Source organism: Triturus cristatus, chromosome 12 (assembly GCF_964204655.1).
Source record: "Triturus cristatus chromosome 12, aTriCri1.1, whole genome shotgun sequence".
NCBI lineage: Eukaryota > Metazoa > Chordata > Amphibia > Caudata > Salamandridae > Triturus > Triturus cristatus.
In genome coordinates this window covers 712,302,247-712,323,773 of record NC_140595.1, presented here as the reverse complement: position 1 = coordinate 712,323,773, position 21,527 = coordinate 712,302,247, and the positions used below count along the sequence as shown (strand labels likewise).

The following is a 21,527-nucleotide window of genomic DNA, read 5'->3' as shown; positions in this document are numbered from 1 at the left end:
AAACTCCAACCTGGTTCCCCAGTTGCAAAGTCTGCAGTTCTGGAAGTAACACCACATCCTCTCCCCTAAGTGCAACATTTAATCAAGTGGTCAACTGGATAAAAAAAAATAAAGATAACAAATAATTTAAAAGTGCTTTGTCGCTATTTGAAAACTCAGAAAATATGTCCTTATTTTAGTCTTTTAGAGCACTAACCATAATTTTGATGCCAATAAGACCCTCTCATATATGTAATTTCTAAAGGAAATGCTCTAGGTATTACAGTTTTGATTACATCAAGATGACGTCAGGCGTTCCACACTTTTGTAATAAATATAGAATGTTAGCAATATAGTTGTTCATTAGGATACTGTTGAGAGGCAGAGGCCAGGGGCACGGACTCTGAAAATTGAAGGCAGGTAGGAGGGTGCAAAGGCAACAATTTAACCACACTGAGCAGGCAGGAAGGGCCGTGGCAGCACAACAGACTATGGAGGGCAGTGGAAAGGGGGGCAGGGGCAACAAACCAACAATACAGGACTTGCAAGAGAGGCCGTGGCAATGTAATAGACCATTGTGGGCAGAAGGAAGAGGCAATGGTAGTACAACCATACATGCCAACAGACCCGATTCAGCCAGGAAACGTCCAATGTTTCTAAGCTCAAATGGGCTTTTTTTGATCTGTCTCCTGTCTACAATCTCCTCTTTTTCAATGTAACTCAAAGGGGAAAATCAATACCACCGTTTTTTTTCAAAATCTCCCTCTTACCAAGTTCAAAATGTTCGCAAGTATGGTACATTGGATCATGGAAGGAAATGGGGTAGGGACATGGACTTGGATAACAGAGGACAGGAGGGACATGGAGAGGTGCACCAAACTGACCCTGCAGGGCAGGCATCAGGGTTTGCAGCAGCACAATACACCATACAGGGCATGCGGGACGGAAGTGCAGCACAACAATCCATAGAAAGCAAGAGGGAGGGGACAGGACCATGCACATGGACAACAGAGAACAGAGGGGCAAGAGGCAATGGTAGCTAGCTGACCATAATGGACAGAAAGGAGAGAAAGCTGCAGCATAATAGACCATAAAGGGTAGGAGGGACGGATCAGGGGCATTACAATGGAACAGACAAGCCAGGAGGGAGGGAGTAGGGGTCTGCACATGTAAACAGAGGGCTGGGGCAAGGGGGCAGGGCAGGAGCAGCAAGATAGCCATGGAGGTCAGGCAGGATGGGCACTAGAAGCAAGACACACCATGAAGAGCAACAGTGAGACTGTGATGGCATACACACAGACCATGGAGGGAAGGTGGGAAGGGGTCTGGGGAAGCTAACTGACCACACAGGGAAGGTGGGAGGGGCCATGGCAGCACAGAAGACCATGCATGGCAAGTGGGAGGGTTAGTGGCAGCACAATGGCAATGATGGGCATGAAGGAGGGTGCAGGGGCATGCACAAAGGACGATGGAGGATAGAAGGGAGGGTCAGGACCTGTACACAGACAAGAACATTCAGTGGAAGGGGCCTCACAACAGACCGCACGGGGCAGGCAGGAGGAGCAGTTGCAGCACAACAGACCAGGGAGGGCAGAAGGGTGTGGCAGTACAATGGACCATGTAGGACAGGAGGAAGAGGATAGGGGCATGGCATGTGGACAGGCAGGGTGGAGGTGGCAGGGACAGTTTCCAGTCATCTGACAATGCTAGGCAGGTGGGAGGGGAGTGGCAGCTCAACAGAACACTCAGAGTAGATAGGAGTGGCAGGTCCATGGAACATGGTAGGCAAAAAGGATGGAGCAGGGGCATGCACAAAGACATCGGAGGGCAGGGGGAAGGAAAATAGGGGCAGCAAGCTAAGCACAGAGTTTAAGCAGGAGGTCAATGATGGGGCATAGAATTGGGCAATGGAGGGCAGGATGAGGGGACTGGTACATCATACTAAATTGAGGGCAGTGGCAGCACATCAGACCATGCATGGCAGGAGGGAGGAGGCTAGTCCATGGATTCACACAACAGAGGATAGGGAGGAGGGGGATGGGGCAGCAAGCTAACTGTTCAGAGAAGGCGGGTATTAGGAACTTTATTGTTTTTAAAACGTGTGTCTGTGCGAACTACTTAAAATATGAACAAGTATGCAGCATAATCTCACTTTTATTCAGGAAGAAGAGGACGTTTGTGACTGTGACTCCGGGCTCACTTGGCAGAAACATCCCCTGACCCTCCACCCCCTATCGCAAAATGTAATGCCCATGAAAAGGGTAGGTGAACACAGTGTTATATAGAACATAGTCCTGAGAGCACGATTGAAAATGAAATCTAGATATAGTGTATGGTATAAACTATGCACCAAAAAGTGTCATATAAGATGAACCAGGCGTGAAATACAATATGCAATACATTGTGCGCAATGACAGATTCATTGGAGAGCGCGACATAACACAGGCACTAGCGCGTGCTATGCGATGTGCGCCTTGGAGTGTAATATGCACAGGGCAGTGTTGTGTAACCTAACTAGTCTCCAAAGTTGTAATATAAAATATGTGCTGGGGAGTGTAACGTTGCATATGCACTGTGACAAAGATATGGAACCCAGATTGTAATATGTATGGCATAGCACTGTGCGTTATAACATAGGCATCGAGGAAGGCACGTTAGATGGGGCAATATAACCTGTGCGAAGACAAGTGTGGCATGACATATTCATGGGGTGGTGTTACAGTGCACATGGGCTAGAGAGTGTCATAGCATATGCACTAGCTGGTGGAATACAACACAGAGGTGTGTGGCACTCTGCAGGCAATGGTGGGTGTAACACAGCATTGGGCTCTGCCAGGAGCGCGCTGTGACTCTCAAGTGATGTTCGTCCCCTTTCCAGAGAGTAAAATAAAAAGTATTACACATCCGGCAGTGGATGTGTGTTTTATTAACCGTGAGGGGGGTTTCTTACATAGTTTTGGTCGAATTTTTGTCGAATCCCCTTTGAATGGCTTGGTGTGCATGTGTATTAAATGTGCCCGTCAATAGCTACCCATGTTTGTATAAATAAACGACAAGGGTGTCTACCGGGATTAGGCACGGTAGGGCATCAGACATGTCAGATCTTCACTAGTGGTGTAAATACATTCCACGTGGATTCATTGTATGCAAAGTCGCCTTTTAATGAATATCACTCAAATCGTCATGGTGATAGGTACGTACGGTTTGTCCAGCATGTCCTAGGTGTGTCTATAAATATATATTTTTTTAAAATAATAAAAAACAGTGGCCGGCCCTGGGGATTGGGGTCAAAAAAATATAATTAGGAGACAGGCCCTGGGGGATGGGGTCATCAGGGCCAATAAATTAGAATAAGAAGGGGAACCACACAGCCCCCCTTCTTAAAAAATTAAAATAAATAAAAGACTGGCATCGTGCCGGAGGCCACGCCCCCTCCTTACAGCACTCTGCAAACGCGCCCCCTGGCGAGTTGTAAGTTGGGGAATTAATTCCTCTTCAATACTGAGGGTCCCTGAGGGCCAACTAGCCCAACAGGCATCTCCAGTATGCGCCAGGGAGCTGCGCTGCAGACAGGTGTTCTGAGGCCAAGCCCCTTTTTACACCTCTCTGCAACGCAGCTCTGTGGCGCTTACTGGAGGTACCTAGTGGTCTAGTTTGACCCTAGGGACCCTTAGGATTCAAGGGGACTTAATCTCTCAACTTAGAACAGCCACAGGGCGCGTTTACACAGTGGTGAAGGGAGGGGACGTGGCCTGAGGTGACGTGTGCAAACACGCACTATGACACGTTTTAAATTGGGGATATAATTTACCTTCAATACTGAGGGCCCCTGGGGTCTAACTAGCCCACCAAGTGCTTCCAGTAACCGCCACTGAGCTGCATTGCAGAGAGATGGGCCAGGCTGTGCCACTTTTTACACCTCTCTGCAACTCAGCTCTGTGGCTCTTACTGGAGGTACCTAGTGGGCTAGTTGGACCCTAGGGACCCTCAGGATTCAAATGAACTTAATCTCCCAACTAAAAATGGACACAGGGCGTGTTTACACAGTGGTGAAGGGAGGGGACGGGGCCTGAGTTAACGTGTGCAAAAACGCCCTGTGGCCTGTTTTAAGAGATAGTTTTAATCCCCCTGCCCTATTATATACTAGGGGCTTACAGAGGAGGTCATGCTAATCACAGGGAGACCCCAAAGCATAATGTTCCCTAGTGTATGTAGGTGATTTCACTGTATTCTAAGTGTCTTTTAACATAGCACTGGCTCTAGGACTGGTTAGTCAGACTCAGTTACCACCAGTATCCGTCTGAAAAAGTTGAGAGTACAGGATGATTTTGCAACAAGGATTCTTTCTGCTCTTCTTTTTGTTCTTTCTGCACGTTATCCTTCTTCCTGCACTTTTCTTCGTCTTTGAGGACTTCTGTTGCTTCTTTCTGCACTTCTTTTTTTTCTTTCTGTGCATTTTTTCTTCTTTCTTCACATGTCCTATCTCTGTAGGCATAGTTAGAAATTAGCATTTAAAAAACCTTTGAAATTCACAGAAAAAACCATAGGTTTCAGGCACGTTATAGTTAGGAATTAGCATTTAAAAAACCTCAGAAATTCACTGAAAAAACCATAGGTTTCAGGGGTGTTATAGTTAGCTGGACTTTTCACTTGTACAAAACCATTGAAATTCCCCCGTTATAGTTAGTTCAGCTAACTATAACTCGTGCGCCCGCAATGCACTGCTGATGATGTCACATATTACATCACTCATGACATGGTCAGTGACATCACTCATGACATCACTGATGACAGGGCGAGCGGGTCATGCCCCCCTATTTTAACATCAAAGGAAGAGATGCTGTCGTCGGAGGCTCCCAACCCTGCAGGGCGGTCTTGACTAACACAGAAGACAGCGATTTCTGCAATAACAATCCAAACAAGAAATGCGCCAAGACCCGGTTCCTGGAAAAAGGTGCTTTATTGCTATTGGCGCAGGCAGTCACATGACAGAGGCACCTGACGCGTTTAAGCAGTTTGCTTTTATCAAAGGTGTATCCTCATTAAGTGCAATGTCCCAGGTGTGCCTGATCACATGCCCGTCAGTTGGCCACACTTCAAGTCCCATAATGCACTTTGTGAGACAGTATACTCCATGTGTGATCTTCGTGATGTTACCAACTTCTGTCTCACAATCTTGATAGTAACAGGTAAGGATGGCCATACGGGATATAAGACTGGTGCACTTACAATGTTTACAAAAGCACTATCTACAGTTAATCCTTGAGACTTGTGAATAGTTACAGCATATGCTAGAGAAAATGGAAACTGCTTCCTACGCACATATAAGTCTTTCACAAGCAAGAAACGAACTGAACAACGACAAATGTCTTTAACCTCTTGTATCTGATCAAATTTTATTTTTAAACATTCAATTCCAACTTTTTTCTGATAATTAATAAAACCCACAGCTCTTCCCATAGCTCCATTCACTAAACCTTTCTCTACATCCAAATTCCGTCTTAAAATTACTCTACAGTTCATACACACAAAGATTATTTTCCAAACCTGCTGTTTTTTTAATGTTTTTCTCCAGAGAATCCAATTTAGTACCCAATTTGCCTGTCAATATAACAGTTATTCGTTCATGTTCTATTTTATCCACAGCTTCCAGTTTTATAATCTCTTCATTTTCCAATTTCAAAAGTTCTTGATTGAATACAGAACATTCATGTAGTGTTGGCATTAAGCAGATTACAGTATTTTTTTCTGCAATTTCCTTGTATATTTTCTCTGAAACTATTTGTTCTATTGGAAACAAATTACTCAGCAATAGACTCGGTAATGCTTTTCTGCCATGTTCTGTGAGTAGTCCAATTCTTATATCTTTCAGAATATTTGCACAGTCCTCATCATTTGCTTGCCTCATATTGGTAATGAGTTCCTTATACTCAAAATATGTCCAAATATTTACATTGCCTATACTTCCTAATTACTTTTTTGTGTCTTCATGTGTAAGTGTATGGAATACCGGTTGTCCTTTAACTGGAGTAAGTTGCAAAAGATCTCCAAAAACTAAGACGTGTTTTCCTCCAAATAGGACGTCAAAGTCTGTCTTCAGAATTTGCTGCATTCCTAAATGCACAAAGTCGAGCATTAAGTTTGATACCATGCTTACCTCATCAATAATGAGTACTTTCATTTTCTTCAATACTCTTGAAACTTCCAAGCATGCTTCTCCTGCTAGTTTGTGGTACTGTATTTTGTTCTCATGCTCTACTGGTAACATTAGCAAACGATGTAAGATAACTCCTTTGATGTTATACGCTGCTAACCCAGTTGGAGCAGTAACAACACAAGACAAAATGGAATCCATTTTCTTCTGTAGGTAGCTTCTAATTACATTAATTAAGAAACTTTTTCCAGTTCCTGCTTGTCCACTTACATACATTCTCATTGGTTCAAAAGATATGCATGAGCACTCTTTATTTTCATGTAGTAATCCGTGATCAATTTTTTGTCTGACTTCTTCATAAATTTGTTTTTCTTCTTCATTCAGTTGCTCCTCCAAATATGTTAAGTCTACAAAATCTTCCTGAGCTTGATTCATAGCTGTTTCCACTTCGTTCATGGCTATTGCCGCTTCATTTTCGATGATCGGTTGTCCTAGAGGATCTTGACTGAATGTCCCAGAACTTTGACTGTCTTGAGAACTGTCTCTAGCTACTTCAGCTGCAATTGTTGCTTCTTGTTCAATTTCTTCATTTAACATTTGAACATAAGTTGTGAAAGTACTGCATTCAACGCTGTCTTTGCTAGCATTGAAGGAATCTTCATAGCTCTGAAATTCTCCAAGTAGTTCCTCCTCTGAACTCCATGGTTTAAACGGCTGCAAAAGTGGCAAGTAGTAAAATTCCTTTTTATCAGGAGTGTCGCCACTAAGCTTCCGGTGATTTATCAAACTTCCTTTTGTTTGCTTCACCAAACATCCTTCCTCACCAATGACTTTATATTTTCCATTGTTGATTAGGCCTGGGTGAAGCACTACACTACGCTCGCGTAGTTTGCGAAGTTCGCGCTACTTCGCACTACGCGAACTGCACGTAGCACAGTGCGAACACGCGTAGCGTAGTGTTGCGTAGTGATGCGGTCATTTTTTGCTTGCTCGCGACCGCGAGCAAGCAAAATGACATCCTGGCGAGACTTTTTCCTTGTTCGCGATCGCGAGCATGGAAAATAAACCTCCCGGCGAGATTCCCAATGCGAGAAGGTCAGGTTTCTCATTGCGAGGGGTCGCGTATGCTCGCGACCGCTCGCGATGAGAAACTACCAGTTCGCGTTGAGAAAGCTGCAGCTCGAGTAAAAATCTACTCGAGCAGCAGAAAACTACAGCTCGCACTGTGCAAGATGCCATTTTCAATGATTGCACAGTGCCGGTTGCTTGTCCGCACTGTGCAATCATTGAAAACAACATCTTGCACAGTGCGAACATGTTACTTCGCAGTTCGCGAAGTGCTACGCGTAGCTCGCGTAGTGCGAACTTCACTTTGCGTAGCTTCGCGAAGTGCTACTTCGCGAACTACGCCCACCCTTATTGTTGATATCTTCTGTGACATTCCGTTTAAAAATAAAGTTCTGCAGCACTTCATAGAGACACATGTTCTCAAGGTGATGACTTCTTTGTGGGTAATATGTGTCCAGCATGTTTGTTCTTAAAATGTCTGTACTTTCTGGTTCGAACTCTGCTAAATATTCAATTTTTCGAATAGATTTCAGAACCCGATTTCGCATTCCTGCAAGGCCTAAACTTGCCCAAATTATTCTTCTGGATTTCGAGTACAGACTTGCAGATGATAACCTATCTGAGCATTCGTAGGATCCAATTTCTTGATGCGATAACATCTTTACACTGAAACTGTATAGCTTCTTACTGACAGTCTTCTCGTGAGAAATCTCTTCCCACATTTCTTTCAATTCCGTTTTCTCAGATTTAGTGATGTAAGATGTGACATAGCAAGCAACAGCAATAGAATTGTCAGCACATACTGTACATCCATGTTAGCATTCCACATGGATAAAATGACTGGGTTGTAGTCATTTATATATTTTGACTCTTCTTTTCTTCTTAGGTTGTAGGTATTCTTAGGCGATTTTCTTGTAATAGTATGTCGCACAGCTGACATAAAACTGTTTACTCTTCCTTTTGAAAGAACAGGTCGTGGAAATCCAAATCGACATTTTGTGTAGAATTTATCTTTACTCTTGTACTTCCGTCGACAGTATTTTCCACACCGATGACTTTGGAATCGTAAAACTTGCTCTTTTAAATTTTTCTCTTCTGTGCTTTTAGGTATAGCACATGTTGCATATCCTTCGAAGAAACTTAAAACTGCATCATCAGAATCTGTTCCAAATTTTGGAGCATCCTTGATCCACAACAGCATATGAATATGAGGAGCACCTCTGGCTTGGTACTCTTTTCTCCAAAAGAAATCCACAACTTCTCCAAGAGGTGGATTTTTTTTATTGCAGATGAAGGACATCATAGCCTCAAATCTATGATTGAAATATCTGCAAACATCAACCGGATCCAATGAGCACAATTCTCCTGCTGTCTTGTATTGGATGTTTTCAATATTTGAATTTGCCTCTCGAAGAAAATCCAGAAGATCATCCCAAGCGTACTCAGCACAGCTTGGGGTAAGGAACCATGTAGGAGTTCCTAAATTCCGTAACATACATTTCAATTCTCCATGGCGTCGGTACCAATATTCATTCGTCCCACGCTGACAAGCCATCAAATTGATCAATTGAGATTCCAAATGATCATCTCGCTGTTGCACTTTGTTCATAAAATCCTTTGCAGTCACATTACATAGATGTACTCCAGTTTTCAAAATGTGATTTACTGCATAAGATAGTGCTGACAAGTCACTTTCAAATAAAAGATGGAACAAATAAGGAATACTTTGACGAAATCTCGGATCTTCAGCATATAGTCTTGTAGTCCGATACTCAGAAGCAGGAATCTGTACTGGACGTTCATCATATCGTCCTCCTTCTCCTGTAGGAAACAGCTGGGGAAAACAACGAGCTTCCAAGCTCTCCTCCCATACACTCACGGGAGTTCCTTGTGCTTTCTTCATCTGAAACAGATCAATAGTGTTTCCCATAACTTCTTTAGAATGTAGAGGATGTATGCTGAAATGTTCATAAATTTCTTCTTCTTTTGACTTATCCACTTTTTCAAGTTGCCCAGTTGGTATTCCTGTGTCTTCTAGTATTTCTTCTTCATCCATATAAATGGCTTCATACCATTTATTACTTTTTTTCAAATACATATTTGCTCTTTGTACTTTTCGTACATCCACCAGCCCCTGCCAAATTTTCTTATTCTTTGTAGGTACACCATTAACCAGAATAACTAATGGTTCAGTTTCCAAAGTATCTGCATCAATTGTTTCCATATTTTTTTTCAAATCTAATGGCAAATAGACAACTCTACCTTTTAAACCTCTCTGTAAATCCGAAGGACGTAATTTACCAGTTTTTGGCTCCATACGCACTATGGTCTGAAACGGATGGACACATTGAATGAGTATAGACTCATACGTATTTAAATCAGAAAGTTCTGGAGGAATATCAACCAATTCTAAATTACTATGTACAGCTCTAGCTGGCATTCTATTTTCTTCTAACTTGTTATAACAGTATTTACAAATACGCTGACCTTCACCCAAATCAAAACAATTTTCCAGAAATATATATGTTGCAAAATCTTTCCACTTATAATTATCTTCATTTTCACTTTTTTTATACAGATCAACATTCCTTGTTTGATTTTTGTAATGGCAACATATACAAGTAATATTTGGTCTTTCATTAGAGATGATAGCAAATTTTGTCATTTCATCATCAAAATTTTTACTAACAGTGAGTTCTACATTCTCTTCCACATTTTCATCAATAACTGTGTCATTTTCTGCACTTTCTTGTTCTGGACCAAAGTAACAAAACTGAATTTCATCAGTAACCTTCACTACATCTGATACAGATCCACGGAACAGAGCATTATTCAACTCATTTAACTTTAGTGCTGGACTTTTAGCAAAATACAATGTTCTCACAAACTTTCTCATTTCAGTATGATGAACAGCCAGCATCCTAAAATGGTGAAAAACATTTTGACACACTTTCCGAGATAGACAAGCCAGAGAATGTCCTTGCACACCAGTATTCTCTCTCACTCTGCATGGATCTAGTCTTTGAAGCACCTTAATTTTCTGTTTAACACTCTTTTTACTATATTCTCTTAGAAAGTCACGTAATTTATCAATAGATTCCTGACGCACAGTACAAATACTACTACAATTCCAAGTGTACACTGGGGCTTTAGGACGTCTCCCCATAACCTCATCAGCCATCACTTGTTCCTCATTTCTTGGAACCATTTTCTCCTTTTCCATTACACAACCATCCTTAACCTCATAAGCTCTACCATTGGTGTCAACTGCATGCAACAAACTATTACTTTGAAGACAACTCTCTTCATTAAAAAATGGTTCAGTACTTGAACTATGCTTCCATTCTCCTAAGAACACTTTACAAAGGTTTTTTTTTTCAGTTCTCTTTTCCTTTTGCTTTGTGACTTCATTGCATTCACTAATTTATCTAATCTACGCATCCTGTTCAAAATTAAAATAAATAGTTTTTTTTTTATTTCTAATGACTTGGTAACAATATTTTCAATTAATTTCTTTTTCTTTTTCTTATAAAGTTTGGTTTTTTTCTTATATTTTTCATATCCTTCAGCAAATTTAACATCACTCTTCTCTGAAACATTTTTCGCCGAATGTTTTTAAAATCTATTTTCCGTGTTAAGTCACTCTTCCTAACTTCTGAGTCTATATTAGCATTTTGTTTTTGCTGTCGACTCTGTTGTTGTTTTGTACTTGAAACACTGTTTGAATGTATCTTCCGATCATTTTTTTTTAAAGATATTTTTTAAAAAATCTTTAGTTTGCTTACCTGCTTACCAGAAGACTTTTTCTGTTTTCCAACACGTGCTTCGCCTCCTATTTTTTTTTTATCAGTCGTTTTCAAATATAGTTGTTGTTTCTTTTCTTTTGTTTTTCTTGACTTTATAGGCATCTTTATATTTTTTCACTGTTGCGCACCAATACCTGCAAAAAACTAAAAAAAAATACCTTTATGTAATTTAAATTCATTAAATTTTTTTTAAAAAAAACTTTCAAATCCTATCACATGAGCTGATCCTTTCCTACGAGTCAAACTCTTACAAAATAGAAGAAACATGAATTAAATCTCTGACAACAATTCCTGTGTCCACACAGACTCATGGTCTGATTCTAGGCAGAAAGCGATATTTCCTTTGGCAATTTAAAAGCACATTTACTACTGGGGTAGAGCAAGTGATAATTACTGTAACAGACTGCCACATGTTCATTCTAGTTTAGACAGGCAGAAAGGAGCACATGTCCTAACAGCTCCTTGAGACCATGACCATGTGTTAGAGGGTGAGTGATTAGACTAGAGCAAAGGAAATAAGCCTTGGTGATTTAGAATCTGTTTGCGTGACACACTGCTATCTGAAACAGCACACAGAGCTGACTAATACACATGAGAGTGTAGCAGAAGCTGCTGCGTGTGTGCAAAGAGTGTGTTTCTGGAGACTGTGTATTGTCAGCTGCAAGAGAGATCTGCATGGAGACTTCCACAACTGCATGAAGAGTACAGACATGTGTGTAAGAGTACATGTGTGGTAAGGGTTAATTGGAGTTTTCAACATGTAGGAACCACCTCAGCCATTGCAAGAATTGATGAAAAATCTACCATGCTATTTTCAAATGTGTTTGCATTTGCATCACATTTTTGAGATACTGATTTCTGCTGATTGCTAACCAACACATTGGAAGAAAACAAGCTGAGCCTTTCCTGAATGCGCAAGTTTTACAGAACAACAGCAACACAAATTAAAATGCTAACAACAATTCCTGTATGCACACAGACTCATGCTCTCATTCTAGGCAGAAAGCAATATTTCCTTTGGCAATTTGAAAGCACATTTACTACTGGGTTAGAGCAAGTGATAATTACTGTAACAGACTGACACATGTTCCTTCTAGTTTAGACAGGCAGACAGGAGCACATGTCCTAACAGCCCCTTGAGACCATGACCATGTGTTAGAGGGTGACTGATTAGCCTAGAGCAAAGGAAATGAGCCTTGGTGATTTAGAATATGTTTGCGTTACACACTGCTATCTGAAACAGCACACAGAGCTGACTAATACACATGGGAGTGTAGCAGAAGCTGCTGCGTGTGTGCAAAGAGTGTGTTTCTGGAGACTGTGTATTGTCAGCTGCAAGAGACATCTGCATGGAGACTCTCACAACTGCATGAAGACTACAGACATGTGTGTCAGAGTACATGTGTGGTAAGGGTTAATTGGAGTTTTCAACATGTAGGAACCACCTCAGCCATTGCAAGAATTGATGAAAACTCTACTATGCTATTTTCAAATGTGTTTGCATTTGCATCACATTTTTTGAGATACTGATTTCTACTGATTGCTAACCAACACATTGGAAAAAAACAAGCTGAGCCTTTCCTGAATGTGTAAGTTTTACAGAACAACAGCAACACAAATTAAAACGCTAACAACAATTCCTGTATGCACACAGACTCATGGTCTCATTCTAGGCAGAAAGCAATATTTCCTTTGGCAATTTGAAAGCACATTTACTACTGGGGTAGAGCAAGTGATAATTACTGTAACAGACTGACACATGTTCATTCTAGTTTAGACAGGCAGAAAGGAGCACATGTCCTAACAGCTCCTTGAGACCATGACCATGTGTTAGAGGGTGACTGATTAGACTAGAGCAAAGGAAATGAGCCTTGGTGATTTAGAATCTGTTTGCATTACACACTGCTATCTGAAACAGCACACAGAGCTGACTAATACACATGGGAGTGTAGCAGAAGCTGCTGCGTGTGTGCAAAGAGTGTGTTTCTGGAGACTGTGTATTGTCAGCTGCAACAGAGATCTGCATGGAGACTCCCACAACTGCATGAAGAGTACAGACATGTGTGTAAAAGTACATGTGTGGTAAGGGTTAATTGGAGTTTTCAACATGTAGGAACCACCTCAGCCATTGCAAGAATTAATGAAAAATCTACCATGCTATTTTCAAATGTAATGTATTTGCAATTGCATCACATTTTTGAGATACTGATTTCTGCTGATTGCTAACCAACACATTGGAAGAAAACAAGCTGAGCCTTTCCTGAATGTGCAAGTTTTACAGAACAACAGCAACACAAATTAAAACGCTAACAACAATTCCTGTATGCACACAGACTCATGCTCTCATTCTAGGCAGAAAGCAATATTTCCTTTGGCAATTTGAAAGCACATTTACTACTGGGGTAGAGCAAGTGATAATTACTGTAACAGACTGACACATGTTCCTTCTAGTTTAGACAGGCAGAAAGGAGCACATGTCCTAACAGCTGCTTGAGACCATGACCATGTGTTAGAGGGTGACTGATTAGACTAGAGTGTTACAAAAAAACAAGCTGCCCCTTTCCTGCGAGTGCAAGGGTAATAGAGCAAGACCAACCGGAATGAAATCTCTCTTTACATTTCCTATGTGCTCACTGTCTCATGGTATGATTCTAGGTAGAAAACAGTATTCCTGAGTGATACCAGTACACATTAACTTATAATGAAGACATACTCCATAATATATAACATGTTCAAGCCACTTAAATATCTTCCTTAACATAAAATGTTAAACACAACTTTTAAAGTGGTAGGAAAATGTACCATACTATTTTCAAATGTGTTTGAATTTGCCTCTCACTGATCAGTAAATGATTTCTGCTGAATGCTAACCATCACACTTTAACATAACAAACTACCCCTTTTCTGCGAGTGCAAGGCTAACAGAACAAAAGCAACACAAATTAAATCTCTGTCAAAAAATCCTGTGTGCAGACAGACTCATGATGTAATTCTAGTCACAAAACAATATTCCTCACTAATACCACTACACCTTAACTTACAGTGAAGACATACTCCATAATATCTTACTAGTTCAAGACAGTTAAATTTCTCCTAAATCACAAAATGTAAAACACAACTTAAAAACAAGAATGACAATTCTATTATTTATATCAAAATACACCACATACTTCCCCTCTCAAACTCATAACTCACCTTTAAAATTAATTAGTTGAGAAAGAAATGTGGGACTCAAACAGCAGATTATCAGAGCCAGAATCTCAGAGCTGTACACCTCTCTCCTCTCTCCACAACCAGTAAATGGCAATTTTTCCCTCTCTCTTGTTTCCCACATATACATGTTAATGTAAAATCACAGTCCTTCCCATATTCTTTCAAATGGAATCACACATTTCTATTGGTTGCAACTTTCAACCCCTTTGCAAATCATCCCTTCCCCCAACATGACTTCTGCCTGCTACCATAGCAACAGCTCATGGAACACTGGTGTGAGCAGAGAGTTCAGAAGTACAGCAGACATTGTTTCAAATCAAAACAGCAAGAGTGCTTGACTTTTCAAACCTAACAGCAAATCCATGTTCAGTGGGAACACATTTTTCTGTACCAATCCAAAACATGCTTTTAAAAATTTAAACATACAGCCTAGTTTTAACTGTAAAATGGTTTAAATCAGCCAATGAGTTCTTTTTATCAAAAAAAAGTATGTATGCCTCCATTTTCCAACTGTGTTTCTTTTCATATTGCCATTCTACTGAAAGACACCTTCTGAGTGCATCCAGATCTCCTTGAAACATGTTCACAGTGTGGATTGTAGGTCATAGCTATGTCTTCTGGAGTGAAAAATTTGCAGAAAAAAGAGGTATGGTGAGAGACCTTGCTTTGCCAAATGTAGACATTAAATGGATTGGTCAGAGAGGGTTAAAGTGGCACCAATTAATGCCTTTGGTGAAAACCTTTCTACATCTCCCACAGCCTAACCTTATTATTGTGCACTGTGGTGGAAATGACCTAGGCACTTTAACTGGGGTAGGTCTGGAAATGCTTATTAAGGACACCTTTGTGCAATTGATGTCGCTTTTTCCTCAATCTGCCTTTGTATATTCTAACATATGCCAAAGGCAAAAGTGGAACTGGTCCAACCAATTTTGTCCACAGATTGACAAAGCAAGAAAGCACGTCAATAAGTCTGTTTCTGCTTTCCTCAGAGACTATGGTATGGGTTCTATATACCACAACAACTTGCGTTACAACATGCAAGACATTTATAGAGGAGACGGTGTACATTTCAATGATGAAGGGAACAGAGTCTTCCTCTTGAACTTTAGACTCTGCATCGGTACTTACTTGTAGGTACCGAAAAACACTCAATGAACACAAGGGCTCTTTTTAGAGCCACCTAATATCTAAACACTTAAAAGTGATTTTTATTTCTTTTTTTTTTAAAGTTTTTTTTCGGGTGCGTGCACCTCGTGATGTTTTTAAGGTTTTTTCGGGTACGCGTAGAGTGCGCGCACCTCGCGATGTTTTTTAAAAAATGTAAATCTTTTTTTTGCCCTTCGTGGTCCTACTGTGCCCCCCTGACAATGACTAGGGGGTCTACAACTCCCTACCCTGCCCCCTGTTCACGGTCTCCACCTTTCCTTTTTAGTGCGACAGACAAAATGGCAGCCGACACTTCCTGATTTTGACCCATTCGAATGTTTACTGACACCTAACAACCAATCAGAATTACGCTCGCGCACGGCAGGGTGCGCGCACAGGGCTTGCTCAGTGCGCGCACGGTACGCGCGTATAGATATTGATATGCTTTTAAATGCTATTTTCTCAAGAAATACTGAACAGATTTACACCAGACCTGCGAAAGGCACTTCCTTGGCCTTATGGCTACCTCACCGCCAAATTTCAAGTAATTCTGTTCAGCCGTTCGGGCTGTAGCTGTGTCTAAAGGTCCTATGGGAAAATGCATGGGGAAAACGCGTTTTGGGACCCCCCTTTTTTCTCGGCCCCCGCTTGACGAATCACCCCGAGACTTTCAGGGTAGGAGCTGAACGGACCACCCCATTAGTTTTGAAAATTTCGCGAGGATTCGTCAACCGGCGCCAAAGTTATTCAAAATAGAATTTTCAGATTTCCTATGGAAACATGGTCCTAACTATAACTATCTACTGGCGACCGCCAGTAGATAATATATATATATATATATATATACATATATATATATATATATGCCAAAAGGAATCCCACAAAGCCTTCACAATGCGAGAAAACAGGCGCTCCAGTCGGGAGTGAAATAAAACAGTTTTTTAATCCAGCAGGCCCCAGCAAATATGTAGTACGCGTTTCGACTGGACAACAGTCTTAATCATATGCAAATAATGAGGAACAGATGTGCATGAGTTTAAATATCCCTGATTCTCAAAAGTAAGGAAGGACTAACATGCTCGTGCTTTGTAACAATCTTATTCACCACATTGCTTATAGAGATTTTAAATCACTGGGAATCAGTATGCATATTTTAAACAGACCCATACTTAACACAAATGTGTCAAAAATGTTTAAGTACAACATTTTTTTGTAGTGTGTCACTGATCAATAGTTTACCAGTTCTTTGGACTACCTAGTCCATAATGCAACTTTTTAGATTTCTGGGCATTGCCATGTCCTTCCGTTTTTATACCACATTCAAAAACTTTATATTCACAAATCATCAATCACAGTGTAATATTGTTGCAGCTTCAAAAGGATTCAGTTCTGTGTAGGGCTAAGTAATGTCTTTTCTGTGCATTTTTGTGACAAAGCATTCGTCCTCATGCTGTCTAGTAAGTCATTGTGCGGGTACCTCCGAATGTTGGACTATTCACTCCTCCATAGAGTAACCCTACAGACTCTGGCTGCTCCCAAACAGTGCCTCAAATTCTTGACTGGCAGGCTCCCCGCTCCTCCAGGGACAACAGCCTCCTGTGCGTGCAGTGGCCCGAGCTTAGCCAATGTTTCCATTGTAAATATATATATATAGTATTTTAGGAACAACCCACAGCAATACTTTTCTCAAATATCCAGGCTTATTTATAAGCCTTCTCCTGTAGACAATAGGAGTATTAAACAACATTATCTGGTAAAAGTGGTCTTCGAACTAGCTTTCACCACATTGATTGGGGGGTCATCCATTTCCATATGAGAAAGTAGAGCTCAGACAACAAACCTGTTCCACGTGTTCCATGTGTAAATGGGTCACTTTTCAGGTGCTTCACTATAATGTTTTATTTAATCTGAAAGTAAAATTCCTAGATTGCATCATATACCGAACACCCAATTCTATTTTAAAGGAGTTTAAGTAACAAGGCAATAATGCCCAGTTGAGATAGAGCTTTATGACACTTGGGATCACAAGCCAATATTTCCCCATTTGTGGCTTCTTTGAGTACATTGGTTTATTCATGTATGGAATTTGTAGATAGGATCAGCTATGAATTTTGAAAACCAACTAGTCGACTTCAATGTAGCATCTTTACCCATGAGAAATACATAATATATAACAATAGTGCATTAAAGTTGCAAAACACAATAACTGTTTCTTGCAATATGTGGGTGAAGATTACACTAAGTCAGTGAAGTTTGGCATAATTGAGAGGCTGAGGTTGAATTGGGTGCTCACAATTTTTCTTTTTGTGACCGAATTCCTCCGAAGCGTACCTAACATGAGGTTGAGACTAGCAGGATCCAGGAATTTGTTGCCACAAGGGGTGTTGAAATGATCCCTATTAAAACAAACTCCTTGTGAGCATTGAACTTGTAAGGTTTTGTTTGTTAACAAATCTTTTTGAGAGTTCAACCTTGCAAAGCTTGCAAGATTTTGCCTTGCACCGCTTGGGCTGTTGCCAGGGCCTTGACCAAAGTTGAACTTTGGGACTTTTTCAACTAATCTAGTCAGAACTGCTGAAAATGTATTCTTTCGAAGCCAATGACATAGAACCATCGGAGATGGCAACAATCTAGTGCAAAGATGGGAACCTCTGAAACCCTTAGTTTCAAACTCCTGGATCACTGATTATCTGGTGTGCCTTAAAGCAGCATCAGTCTTACATTAAGCAAAGTTTTTGCTTTAATTTAGTCATATTGCTCAAGTAATTAAACAGGGACTGTGAACTATGAAGCATACTTTAGTGCAACTGCATCCCCTCTGGAGACATCACATTAGCTGGCCATCCCAGAGGTGTAATACCTCACTTAGATGCACCCTAATGGACGTAGGCTCTTTATTGCCTCGAGTTTGGGGATAAAGGGGATTTGCAAGTGGTTCCAAGAAACCCTTTCATAGGATAGTGTTGAATATTCATCCTCCAGCTGTATCTTCAAAAGTTTGACTCATGAGACTGAGCTCCAATTTTCTCTTGTTCTATCCCAACTATAAGGACCTGTGCAAGCAGTGGCTAATTTTTGAGAAAGAGAACGCAAATAAGGCTCCCCTGCTCCTCAGATAGGCAGTCAAGAAAATTAATTTTCTTCAGCTCAAATCTTAGAGAGGACTCAGGCTGCATGAAAAAATAGTCCCAGCAAACATTAGACCGAACTTGTGTAACCGGCCATTACACAGGTTTGTTGGAAATGTTTCAAAAGTAGTGTAACACGTACCTACATCTACTTTTAGATATATTATTTTCTATGACTTTAAGGGTATCTTTATAGACCTGATACTACGTGATTGATTTTTTTCTTCCAGAGGTACTATTTTTGCGCCAGGTCTGGTGGTTTAGTGGACTAATGTGTCCACTGTAAGGGCCTGAATTTGACTTCATGGTCACAGGTTAAAATCCCAGCAGGTCCACTCAGCCTTTCATCCTTCTGAGTTCGATAAAATGAGTTCCATTGAGTTGGGTAAAATTAGAAATCTGTTATTCAGCTCCAAGAGTGTGCTTGAAAGTGGTTTTGAATTCTCCAGTCTTCATGTATGTGCTTTTTTCTTGAAGGAGTTAGGAGGATGGTTGTTATGATATAACTACACATATTTATGCTGTGATGGCTGTGCCAAAAACAGATTAGCATGTAAGATAAACTAGAAATTCAAAAAATGAAAAAGTTACAAGTTATGAGTAAGACATCCAGTTTGTGAATTGGGTGCTATGTTCTAATTCAAGTAGTGCTCTACCTGTGCCTTCAGGGAGCTCCACGGTGAGGTATCCCTCGATCCAGCGGTAGCACGGAAAGTGGTAGATCTTTCCAGTGGGAGATTTCACAGTGATTTGGTTGCAGAACCAGCTGTCCTCAGGGAAGAAGGAAAAGGGCTCTTTGTGAAGGCGGATGAGGTGTATATCCCCCAAGTCCTTTTTTTCATGGATTTGGTACTTGTCGGTCTGAAAACCAAGAAATCCAGCAGCATTAGTTCACTGGACAATTTTCCATTTAAATGTACCAGCCACCAGGACATTTCAATAGCAGCAAGAATGACATTGCTCAGATTCCTCTATCCAACTATTGTAATGTTTCAATATATAGTAAAATAAGCAATTGGTTTGTCAATAATTTAATTCTTCCCACAGGCAAACAATTGTAAAACATGTTCATGATTACAAGTACATCATCTCCAAAACATGTGTTGTTAGATTATGCAACCATGGAAAACATTCCACTTACATCTAAGAACTTGATTCCCAAGACATTGTTTTGCAGTCTCAGTTGTTAATTTTATGTAATGAATTGCAATTTCATTTCCCCCAGTTTCCCCAGTAGTCCTAAGGAGTCCAGTGTCACAACTAATGCTGCAACAGGAACCAGTAAAAGCCATTCAATAACTTGATACTAAGGGTCAACATCAGAAAGCTCAGCACCATAAAAGGTGTGTATTTGGCATCAAATCATGCTGCATTGTGATGTGTACAAACAAGGACATTTACGTGATCAAGATCGACATTTAAGTAAACAGGCCAGAAATTAAAACATCTTAAAAAGACAGAGGTGCCGATTACGATCCAGTAAAAAAATTCCCCGTACGACTCGTATCCGGTCTTTTTACCGTACGAATCGTACAAGTGCCGTACAAACTGCCAATTACGATTCGCATGGGAAAAAGTCCATACAAATCGCATTGGGAATTATTCCCCACACGTCCTCGGGTCGGAAAATGTGTCCGAGACGTCCACGGACGATTTACCGTACAAATGTGAAAAGTGAAGTCCGACCGCGGAATTACGATCCATCCCGTGCGTCCGATGTTACAACCGTATGGAAAAAACCCCATCCGCACCGAACTCCCATAGCAACCATGGAGACATGTGCCCACATATGCGCCGAACACTCCCCCCCAGCCCCCGTACGTTTGAGTCATACCCCCCCAGCCCCCGTATGTTCGAGTCGTACCCCCCCCAGCCCCCGTACGTTCGAGTTGTACCCCCACCCGTGTATGTACACCCGTGTACGTGTCGAACCCCTCGTGTATGTACACCCATGTACGTTCAAGTCGTACCCCCCGTGTATGTACACCCGTGTACGTTCGAGTCGTACCCCCACCCGTGTATGTACGGTGCGTACCCCCAGCACGTACGACTCGAACGTACACGGGTGTACATACACGGGGGGTTCGACACGTACAGGGGTGTACATACACGGGTAGGGGTACGACTCAAACGTACGGGGGCTGGGGGGGTACGACTCGAACGTACGGGTGCTGGGGGTACGACTCGAACGTACAGGGGCTGGGGGGGGTACGGCGCGTACCGGGCCACCTACTCTGGTCGTTTCGCGGCGTACTTCGCTTTTCCGGCACTTTTTGTGTGCCGTGAAAATATTGCCGTCCGGACTGCTGTCGGTTCGAATCGTACTTCCTGGGTCGTGAAACGCTGCCTGAAAGCGTCCCGACGTCACGTCGCAGCATTCCCGGATCACATTCGTATGTATATTTTCGTCGGTCGGTGTTTTTTACGATTCGTACGGAAATGGTGTTTCCGTGCGAATCGTAATTCCATGTTTGTAAAGTTGTACAACCGGGTACGAGTCGGACGGAGAAAACGCTCCGACCGACGGTTCGTACCCGGTTTTTACCGGATCGTAATCGGCACCAGAGTGTTAGAAATTGGGTTTCTGGTAGTCAGAGTAAAGCTTCCCTCTAGACACAAACTTTGGAATCACAATGAATGGAAAGAAATGTCGCATAGCAGCTAGAGCTGCCCCCTTTGCAACCTGGGGATCCAGATTTGAATTCTGTTCTCTGCCCTAGGCCCAACATTGTGTAATTGTGCGTAAGTCACAATCCACCTGTACCTGAATGTGTGTTAATTGTCATTGCATAATTACCACTTTAAGTAGACAATCGACTATTGTCTCCCAAGCCTTTACTGTTGGAAATGACCATCTTCTGCATGGTGTAGAGCCAGATGTTTGCCTTGACTGTTTTTGCTAGCTGTAGAATTCGGTAAACTTTACCCCTCCTAACTAGTGGTATATTGCATGGACTTCTACATTCAACATGCTAAAATTGGCATTCCCTAATTGGCATATTTAACCTCCCTACAACTCTCTAATAAATA

General features: G+C 41.4%; 1 protein-coding gene across 1 annotated transcript in view; it reads right to left on the bottom strand.

Annotated features, from left to right (window-relative positions):
* Window positions 1–21,527, bottom strand: part of LOC146780373 (hydroperoxide isomerase ALOXE3-like) — a 325,955-nt gene that overhangs the window by 242,518 nt on the left and 61,910 nt on the right. The window contains exon 2 of the mRNA XM_085638942.1: window positions 19,154–19,358. Within this exon, the coding sequence (XP_085495068.1) occupies window positions 19,154–19,358 (205 nt within the window). The remainder of the gene's footprint in view (window positions 1–19,153; window positions 19,359–21,527) is intronic.